This window comes from Amblyomma mixtum, chromosome 2 (assembly GCF_055824585.1).
Source record: "Amblyomma mixtum isolate Tamu chromosome 2, ASM5582458v1, whole genome shotgun sequence".
Classification (NCBI taxonomy): domain Eukaryota; kingdom Metazoa; phylum Arthropoda; class Arachnida; order Ixodida; family Ixodidae; genus Amblyomma; species Amblyomma mixtum.
In genome coordinates, this window is record NC_143013.1 from 61,093,906 (window position 1) to 61,104,436 (window position 10,531).

Sequence of the window (10,531 nt, forward strand, 5' to 3'; positions counted from 1 at the left end):
TATGTAATGCAACACGCGGCCGCTTAAGGCGTACAAGTAACTAAACAAGGCTCAAGCCAACGGATCCACCTGGCCGCTATCAATGTAAAAAAAAATGGTGGTGGTTTAGCTCTGGTTAAACCTGGTGGATTGCGAAAGCAACGAGGAGCGAGAGAGAGGAGATGGAGAGCATGGGGCAGCGGCGACGGCCCAGGCACGCTAGCTATGCGCCGCTACTGCGCATGTGCAACTGGCAAGCGCGGCGGCGGCACCTCTGAGTCACCGGCGCAGAGACGGCGGCGGCGCGCCAGCTGTGCGCCGTCGCTGCCATACTGCGGCCATACTGCGCACGCACAGTATGGCCTTTCCTCGGCTCCGCGAAAAGGCTCGGCGACTCGCGTAGTGTTGCTTTCGCAACAAAAATGCTAAAATTAGCAGAAGACAGCAGAGGGATACTGGCTATGTCAGCATATATAGACGCACATAAAGATTACGGGACTCCGATGCTCTGTGCAGTAAGAGCACTCCTCTGCTTGCCGTCTGCTGCCTGTAGTTTCTCATGAGGTCTGCGGAAGCTCTACCAGAGAGACTGGAGACTGCTGCAGTCACGCATAATTGAGAAATTGTAACAACAAGTGCACAGAAACGGCCCCTCCAGAACAGTGAGGCGCAAGAAAGGGCGCATTTTTGATGCGAGAGGATTAAAACCCTCATCGGGAAAAATGCTGGTCGTGGGTCATCAAACTCGTCCGTTGGCTGGAGGGAAGTGGCGCCGCCAGACCGGAAGTGAAATTTTATTGGCAACGCGATAGCATTAGAAGCTATTGATGCCTTACCGGTAGTGATGTTCTTTCTGGTGAAGGCAGCAATATCTTCTGAAGCTATCGAATTGCCAAAACATGAGGCAATTAGGTGTGTCTGAATTTTTGTGTTTTTTTTTCAAAGGCTTCGTATTTTTATGCATTAACGCTCACCGACCACCGAATTGAGTGAACTCCAAAGTAAAAAAAAATATTTGAGGAGCTTTGTATCAATAGCTTCAAGGCGGATGAGATTTATTTTTTGTTGCGGAAGAAACACTACGCTAGGTGTGAGCGATTTCGCGGAGCCCCGGAGAGCCCCAACTGCGCATGCGCGAGGAGCGAGTGACGTCAGAGCAGCGCGGAGCCGTCGCCGCAGCGCCAGCAGTGCATACTCCAGGAGGAGTGACGTCACACGGCGCAAGCTGCGGCCCTGGGGCCACCGCCGACTCCTCCGCTACGCGGGTTACTCAGAGGTGCCGCCGCCGCCGCGATGGCCGCGCCGTTGCTTCCGCAATTCTACTCTGGATAGCCATTGGTCAAACCACAGCCAATTTTCTCTTTTTCAAAGGGCACGTCTCGTGCCGGTGGTTATCCCTCCCTGTTTTAGAGCTAGATAAAGATAATCTACAGTTATCGAGCTCCCTGGCCCAACAAGAGGGAAACAAAAATGGAGCTTACCCGATGACACTGCCAAGGACGGTCCGTAGAGTGCCACCCCTGTGTACAACACCTGTGGCACGAAAAACGAGTAAACAGGTCTGTGTGGCTTGGTTAAAGGCCACAGATGGGCGCACTTCCGACTGTACCGTGTTCCTCAGAATTAGGAGATTGATGCAATACGTATCCAGGGCGTTTCATCCAAGATTTTGAGCACTGTTGAAAAAGCTTTAATAGCTTTGTGCAGGCCATTTATAGACGCAATTTATGGTGCACAACGCCAGCCGTGTAATGCCTTACGCGTGACGCGTTTTTGAATGGCGGTTAGTCGAAATCTTCCGTTCGCATAGCGCGTACCGCTTTCCCATACCGCTTACCGCGCCCGGCCATTCCGCACCGCTGATTGGTGCGGACAACAACGACAAAACACTTACCGTTTGAAGTACGAAGATACCGGAGGCTATGTTTCTGATGAGAATCGAGGCGAACCGCCTTTCGAGGTACTGAAAATGTACAAAAAGATAACTGCAAACAGAGGTCGCAAAAACACTGGGATGGCAGTGTTTGGAAGGTAACTGTTCGGTAAGAACTTTATTACGCATTTTTGCTTGATTATGGCATAGTTCTGGAGAATAACATCTATTGAGGCTTTGAAAAACTCCTGAAGACAGCTTCCCTGCATCAAAAAAAAAAAAAAAACTAGCTTCAGCTCGCATGACGGCCTACGCACTGAACATCCTGAAGACCATCGAGAATCCCAGACATCTATGTCGTCTGGAGCTCGGGGCACGAGCCCCTGGCGGGGAACACAGCGACCGACGCCGCGGCCCGCGAGGGTTTCGCACTGGAAATTTGTAAAGCCAGAATAATTCCGGCGTTATTTCTGCGCACTTCTGCCCTGCGTTGCAGTCGCGATCAACAAGCCAATTCACGATGCGGCTTTGCAAGAGCGATCTTTTTATTGCGATTTATTGACTTCAGCCTGGGTTTGCTTTTTCAGGATGTCCATCCAGACATATTCGGTCGTGTTGGATGAAATACAATTGCCTTTGTTTTAAAAAGCACGCAATAAAAATTTGCTGCTCTTGTGAACCGCTAGGTGCCTTCACCTTTAGGTGCCAAAAAGATTTAGGGTACAGCGCCATTGCGAGATGCGACAACTCTTTTCGGACTGAATTTTTTGTTGAGCTGGTTGCAGCAAGTTTGTCCACATAATGTGGATACTTTATAAATAAGGGCAGCAATACATCGAACATCCATGCGGCATCTTAATCAGCATAAAAATCAGTGAACCAGATAGGAAATGAAGCTTTGTGATGGCTATCAGTCTCTGGGCGGCCTTTTTTGGGGGTCTTCATCGTCCGAACTAAACTTCGGCTATCTGGCGTCATCCTAATACCACTGCTACTAGCTGCGCGCAGAAAGTTTTACTCAAGGCCCAACAAAGTTGTGAAAATGACACCGTTTACAGGAGAGCCAGGCAATCGGGGCAGTTTCACATGCTCGAATTTCGATGGAGGCGAAATTCTGGAGGCCCATGTACTGTGCGGTGTCAGTGCTCTTAAAGAACCCCAGTTGGTCGAAATTTCCGGAGCCCTACACTACTGCGTCCCTCATAGCCTGAGACGCTTTGGGGTATTAACCAAACCGTCATGCTCGCTAAGTTGCACGTCCGGTCCTTTGGACGAACATCAGAAATGCCGATTACTTTAAAACTTTACTTCATGCACCATGTGAGTGGTGGCATAAAAAGTCTGAAAGTGCAATGAAAATATTGAAAAATGCTATTTCTATAGGACACCGCTGACCCCCGCTTAATAAGCACGTTAAGCAAATAATTAAGCGTGCGGTTTTGCTAAACTACTGCACGGCAGCTCAGCAGGTGCATAGAGGGACCACACGTGGGCATGAGACGACAGAAGTCTTCATTACTGCATCCAGACTGCGACCCTGACGACGTGCGGTGCCGTCATAGTAAAGGAGTTTTTGTTACGCAGGGAAGCTGACTTTAGATACTGTGCACACACACACAAAAAAAGCTAACTTCATTATACTCCGTCATTAAACGTTGCCGTCAAGCACTCGCATGGCCTGTTCGTCACGGCTGTTCGACATGGCATGATATGATGATATAGTTGAGCCTCTTCGTGTGACCAAACGCAGGTTCATACACCTGCTCATGCCGTTTTCTAAGCTGGCTTAACGAAGTGGTGCTTTGTTATGCGAACACCAAACTGACACTCAAATACCGACGAGAAAAAGAGAGAGAGAGGGAGAAATAAAAGCGGGGAGAATAATGACAATAAGGTTGTATGGACATAGTTTGTAACGTTTCATTTCTGTTATGTTATTCATGACGAAAGCAACAGCAGGGGGGGAAGCGAAGGACCAATCACAGCCACAGTCGGTCTAATTGCGGTGCCACCGCTATCCATCCTGCTGCCACAGCATCCAGTCCCACCGTAGCAAAGGAACCATGCTTCGCGAAATCGACGTACGACCAATGCAGTTTTTTTTTTAACCCTTGGCAGGAATAGCACACAAAGTGACCATCAGGCACTCTTTCTTCTTTCACTCCTACCTTCCTCCCTTCCCTTACGGCGCGGTTCAGGAGTCCGCCGAGATATGCGACACAGATACGGCGCCATTTCCTTTCCTCAAAAACCAAAATTTTTACAACAAACGCCTCTTCGGACTCGGTCACAGGGTGGCGTCGGCGCCGGCCCAACAGTGTGGCATGGGTGTGGGGGGTTTATAGAAGTAAGTGGCATCAAGGGCGGGTTTTTAACCGCGTCGTCCCCGAAGGCCTACGTCGAATAAACGAACTAACTCAAAGTAACGATAATCGGTTTGAAAATGGGGTACTGCATCAACGGGTCACTGTGCACACCGAATGGATGCCGCATAGTGTGGAGAACTCGAAGCTTGCTTCCTTCGATGGCTTTCGAGATTTCGCCTGTGACGCCGTGTTGCACCGGCCACTCCTTCTATGAAAGTTACGCGGTCCAGTTCGTGACCCTCCCTTAGTTACCGTTTCACTTCATGAACTGCGCAGCCCGTAGCGCGTACCTCGTTGATGCTGGTGACGTCGAGGCCGTGGTAGACGGGCAGGAATACATATGCCGACAGCAGGACTCCGGCGGAAGTGGAGAACACACCCATCCACAGGACCGAGCCCCGCATGAACACCTGCGGGCACACACGCCAAACATCGGGTTTCGTCGGCATAAACGTCAAAATTGAAAAGGGCTGTGCGCTATAATCCTGGTAACGTATTTGGCCACCTATATATAAGTTACAAACACTAATGACTTCCACAATGACTGCTACAGTGAGAGCCGTTTTAATGTTTTCATGATTCTGAGCAGTTGCAATGGTCACAAAGCCTAAAAATGGACGATTTAAACGTTGATTCGGAAGAACCTGCCATGTAATTTATACAGAAACAACAAATCACTTTTCACGACTTCGTAACCTGCAAACTGAGACACTTCGTTACGGGTACATAAAGGGCTCGGCGACCTCCCCTCGCCAGATGCAGGTGGCCTTAGAGCGAAAGAAAAAAATGTTTCCAAAAAAAAGGGGGGGGGGGGGGTTTCTCTCCCAGGGCACCTGCATCCGATGCGGCTGCACTTTATTCCCAGCATGCAGCGCGCAGCCGATGAGACGGGCTAGGAGCCCATCTGACGTTCGCTGACGTCCGCCATGTTTGACGTTTTGCTTTTGCCTTGCGCAGCTCTCGGAACGTAAGGATTCTTCTCTCTAGCGTTGTGCCATCTCTCGTGCCCCGGATATCTGCATGCTGTCCACGCGCTGTTATCAGCGTGGGGTAAATGTATATGTGCCCGGCTCCGAATAAGCAATGCATTGTCCTTCGTGCGCCCGGAGAAATCACGGTCAAGGATTCATTTCGAGAGCGTGACGTCAATGCTCTGTTGACATGGCGAACTGCCATTGCACACATTTACATTGTACATTAACATTTACACATTACAGCCGCCGCGGTGGCTCAGCGGTTATGGTGCTCGGCTGCTGACCCGAAAGACGCGGGTTCGATCCCGGCTGCGGCGGTTGAATTTCTTTGGAGGAGAAATTCTAGAGGCCCGTGTACTGTGCGATGTCAGTGCACGTTAAAGAACCCCAAGTGGTCGAAATTCCCGGAGCCCTCCACTACGGCGTCTCTCATAGCCTTAGTCGGTTTGGGACGTTAAACCCCATAAACCAACCATTTACACATTACATTTTCATGTCAGGCTCGAGGTTTTGGCGTTTCAAGAGTACCGATTACCAATGCACGTTTTCGTATATATATATAGCCGGTCATGCACACTGGCTATCACAGATACTTTAAGATTACGTTTGTTTAACTTATTTTTTACACGTACGGTTGGACGGTCTCGGGTAAACCCATCAGCCATCAACGACTGTTGCCGCTTGTCATGCGGCTTAGTGGCATGCCGTCACGAGTTAACTTGTGCACATTTTCAGCATGCACAGTATTATTATGCAAGCAGGTGGCTTCAATCTTTTATTACCTTCGGTGTGCGTAATTCAATCTGACAGATCAGTGTGCGCCTGTATGCTGAGTGCGATAAGCGAAATGAATGCACGCTCCATAGTGCAACTAAGGCATTAACTTACTGCGCAGTAAACTTCTATGTGATAACTCCATACTAACCGGAATTGCTCTTACATTGCTTGCTTGATGATACTCTATAGGTATAACTATATTTTTTTAAAGAAAATTTTGCGCATGAACAGTTGCGTATATCTACATTGACTTACAATGATTATAGCAACATTTGATTGTTTTGGTTAGTGTTTAACGTACATTTTGAGCTACAGGCAAAACTTTCTGTGGAAACAGAATCGGGGAAGCAAACGGCCAAAGGGGGCCATTTTCCCTACTAGCCTACAATAACAACTAGCCAACAATCTGCAACGTTTAAATGCGTTTCCTCCAATTCTCATGCTTTTCTACGACATTGCTCTCACGTCATGCACTTACTATGGTAATCAAACCCCTGCCCGCATGACTGGTCAAGAACTACGCAAACCGCTATAGACGAAAAAAAAATAAATAAAACGTTGCGTTTTGTTCAATGACCTTAAAGTAATAGATACCTTTGGTGTACCGTGTTACCTTTACCGGAGTGACAGGAGCCCTCCCACCGTCAGTCCGCACGCGCTGATTGGTCCCAACACGACAAGCGCGCGCGAAGCCGCCGGGTAACTTGCGCCATCTGGTGCCCTCAAAGCAATCTGCGCATGCGCATTATCGGCACTCGGGCTCCCGGTAGCTCGGTAACATGGTACACGGTATGCTAAAAGCGTCTATTGTCTTCCTTGTGCTGCCATTCCTTAAGGGTTACGTTAGCCTGCATTTTATTTTTTGTTACTTCTAAGCCGCAGTATGGTTATGCGTTGTACCGCACACTCTGAGAGGAAAGGATGAAAGGAGATCGCTTTAACAATTTCCCGGCTTGCTTTCCAGGATATTCGCTTTATTTACTGACCTTAACTGCCATGTGTTGCAATCGCTATCTAGAACGTTGTTGCAAGAATGCGAAGGATGATATCAACAATTATAAACTAGCATACTTTGGCAAAGCAGTGATAAAGCGGGGGGCACAATAATATTGCTTTGTTTCCACTGACCGTACGTGTTATAGTGGCGTGGACAAAAGTAAATGGAGCACGCCATTCCCTTTTAATTTTTTTCGCATGTCGCCTGATTTAAATTGCAGTATGTGCATGCTGGTAATGGACGCTAGTGCGCATTCTCATGAATGAGCAGTGTGTCTTCATTTCCGATGGGAAGGTCATGGTTACGCTTAAAACGGAATAGCGTGCTCCATTTAGTTATGTTCGCAAATGGTCGAAATTTCCGGAGCCCTCCACTACGGCGTCTCTCATAGCCTTAGCCGCTTTGGGACGTTAAACCCCATAAACCAAACCAAACCAAATGTACTCTGTTGATGCTATTGCGCATCAAAAGCAACGAAAGTGGCTCCATCTGTTCGCCTGATGTAGCCAAAAAAGGGATAACAAGAACAGTGCGACCCCTTTCTCCGCCACACGCGCTCTTGAAAGCATGACGAACGTGCACGATGCACAGGAACCACAAGTCTAGACGCCGAGTCCGGGTAACGATACAAAACGGTGCCAAGAAGTCTTTCTGCCCTGCGCCTTGGACGTGTGTCTGAGCGCTGTGGTTACGCGAAAACATGAACGCTACAGCGTAATCTCTAAAAAGGGCCCTATCAGATGGTAAAACTGTAAATTGCAGCGTGTATCTTGCGTTGTAACTTCCGGCAACAGCGGTGCAGAAAATTATGCAAATGTGCACAGCACCTCTAGACAGGGTTCCCACGCTTAGTGGGCAGGACGAGTTGGAGGTGCGGTTGATCCAAATGATGATTTATGGTCCTCCAACCGGGAGCGACGTAAACAGTTGGAGATTATCTTCGCACGTCCGCCCTCATCACGGATTTACCACACATGGCAACGCGGAATTCTTGTAAGCCGCGCTTTGCAGCTTCAACTGGCTGCAGTGCTGACGCCTGACTATTGCTGCCTACTGCCATCTGATTATGCTGACTATGGTGAGCGTATTCACGCTGTGAGAAGTTTACACATGCCAGCAGACGCGGGGCCTGAGCAGACTCCTGCGGTGTTCCGTGATTGCCGTGCTCTCTAGGGTAAGGACAAATCCCGTCCCTACTCTGCTATTCACTATAAAGCCACCTATTAGTGCCGAACTCAGTCGCGCGAGATGGCCTGTACTTTTTCATAGAGTACGTTTTCAGGGCATGGCGTGCATATACATGGTTCATGCACTTTATAATGCACAGCAGATTAATTGGTGAGCATATACCAAGCGTATACGAACACCAGTATAATCTATTTAAGAAAATTCCCGTAGGTGGAGTGTTCTTTAAGTAAAGGAGTACTATGCTTATTAACACCCGCTCAAGCGGAAATCTACTCCACCTTGGGAGAATACCTTAAAAACCGGATCCACATCGAGGAGTAGATGAAATCGGCTCGTCCTGCCATCCTCGTTTGCTCAGTTTGTAAGCGACTGGCCTGGACAGGCGGCGTTTCGGGGTTCGTGCCGCAACCAGAAAGAGTTTTGCTTCAACTGCTGTTTCTGTTAAAGCTGTATACCTTTCTTCTGTAGCCGCATGGCTGGGATGTGTGGGCGGTAATGAATAATTTCCTTTTCACCAACCAAATTGTTCACAGGGAAAGACGTTAAGCTGCTGAAGACCAGGCTGCGAGCTGAACTCCTTTCCACGGCAGCCGCAAGAGCCGCGAAAGAGTGCGGAATGGCCATTGGTGAGCCCACTTCGACTGACGCTGCAGCGGACTTTGGCGGTCGATATTAATGTGGTAAGTTGCACTGCAGAGTCAACCCCACTTAAACTGTGCGGTTGTTCAGAAAAGTATTGCCCTTCTGCTATTTCTATTGGTTGCGAGACGAGTTCCTCCATCAACAGAAGGAGCCAGCGTCACGTGCACAATTGGCACAAGATGTGCTTTTACTAGCGCTCATCTCTCTTTACTCGAGGGCTCAGAGGCGGTCAAATGTAAACTGCAGCATGTGTCGTGAAAAATAGGCAGTGACAGTGCCTGGAACATCAGCTAGTGCTGAACAGTGCGCCATCAGAGGCAGAGATTCTCGCATGCTGATCACTTTGCTCAAGGCTTGTAAGCGGTGCCATTTTTCAAACTTTCTAACATACTTTTTCCTTTTTTCCCCTTTTTTCCCCTCCCCAAGTGTAGGGTAGCCAACTGGGCATCGCCTGGTTAACCTCCCTGCCTTTCCGTCCTTTTCTCTCTCCCTCTCCTTCTAACATACTCTGTTCCGTCGTGATGAGAGTCACTTATTTATAGCACGAGCGTTGATTGGAATAGAAACACTGAAGATGAAGTGGAGAATAAGGCGCCATCCTATTTGCAGCTGCTATTTCTGGTCATCATAGCAAGACTCACTTTACTGGAGTGAAATGCAAAGCTTACACGCATGATAAGGTCTCAAGATCTATAAAAAGCACCATCACCGACTGCTATGAAGGAGTACGTAAGCGCGGCTCCTATCACAGCGTTCTTATCACGATCGGATATTATCCCCTCCACCCCGCCCATTCCTCTCTCCACGCACACTTCTCACTCGTCCATTAGTTGGCATGCTCGCTGGTGACCAATTCATTTTCATAGTTGCTAGAAACTCCCCACGCCTATTATTACCTTATTTAGCAAGTCATTACGCGCCGTTTACTCCACGTCACAAATTCCTGTAGTGGAGTGGAACGTATATGAGCGCGACGCGACGACACCCAAATCTAGGAGGCTGGCTAGTGAGGCCGTGAGAACTGCCCACGTTGTGAAGGCGTCATTTGACTTTTGTAGCTTTAACTCCAGTGTGAGTAGTTGTGAGATGAGGTAGGAGTCACTGTGTCTCAGGTAACCGACCAGAGGGGCTATTACCTGCGCAGGCAGGCCGAGCACGTTGACGGCCGAAAAGAAGCTGGCCATCATGGACAAGGAGACCGGCAGCCAGCCCAGTTGCCCCCGCGCCGTTAGAAAGTTCCTGCTGCTCTGGCGGCGCCGGTCCTGCCACGCCACCCAGACGCCGATGGAAACCGACAGCGCCAGCAGGAACGCCAGCACCGCGTAGTCCGCCGCCGTGAATCCACCCGCCATTGGCTCTGCAGGTGTGGGTGATGCGCTGGGCCGCTCACGAATGTTCCACGGGCTGTGAGGGCATCTCCCGTGCACATGCGGGGGCAAAAAGAAACAAGTTGGCCCGGGGTTTGCGGTATATATAAGGGGCACCTTATAACGGTGTCACAACCGACCCTTTATTCGCTGGTGATAAAGAGGTTGTTGATGTCGCATGGGTGAGCTGTGGGCCATATAAGATTGGCCTGAAAAAGAACATGAACATGTGACGAAGGGTAAGAAGAGTGAGGGTGGATGTTTGTTGGTGTAGAAGCAGAGGTGATGTGCAGATTCGCCAAGTGTAGTGCAACTCGGAGAAATAAATGATCGCGGAAGGACACGGAGTAGAGAGGAAAGAGGCATAG

The 10,531-nt window shown here is 49.2% G+C and overlaps 1 protein-coding gene across 2 annotated transcripts in view; it reads right to left on the reverse strand.

The window, feature by feature from the left end:
• Positions 1 to 10,531, reverse strand: part of LOC149359509 (sodium-coupled monocarboxylate transporter 2-like) — a 38,104-nt gene that overhangs the window by 22,904 nt on the left and 4,669 nt on the right. Inside the window, exons 2-5 of one of the 2 annotated variants that reach the window (XM_089571709.1) lie at positions 9,933 to 10,200; positions 4,509 to 4,628; positions 1,874 to 1,942; positions 1,461 to 1,512 (exon numbers count right to left, since the gene is read on the reverse strand). In XM_089571709.1, coding sequence (XP_089427835.1) covers positions 1,461 to 1,512; positions 1,874 to 1,942; positions 4,509 to 4,628; positions 9,933 to 10,148 — 457 coding nt within the window. In that variant the 5' untranslated portion in view covers positions 10,149 to 10,200. The remainder of the gene's footprint in view (positions 1 to 1,460; positions 1,513 to 1,873; positions 1,943 to 4,508; positions 4,629 to 9,932; positions 10,201 to 10,531) is intronic. The other variant, XM_089571710.1, reaches the window with a different exon arrangement.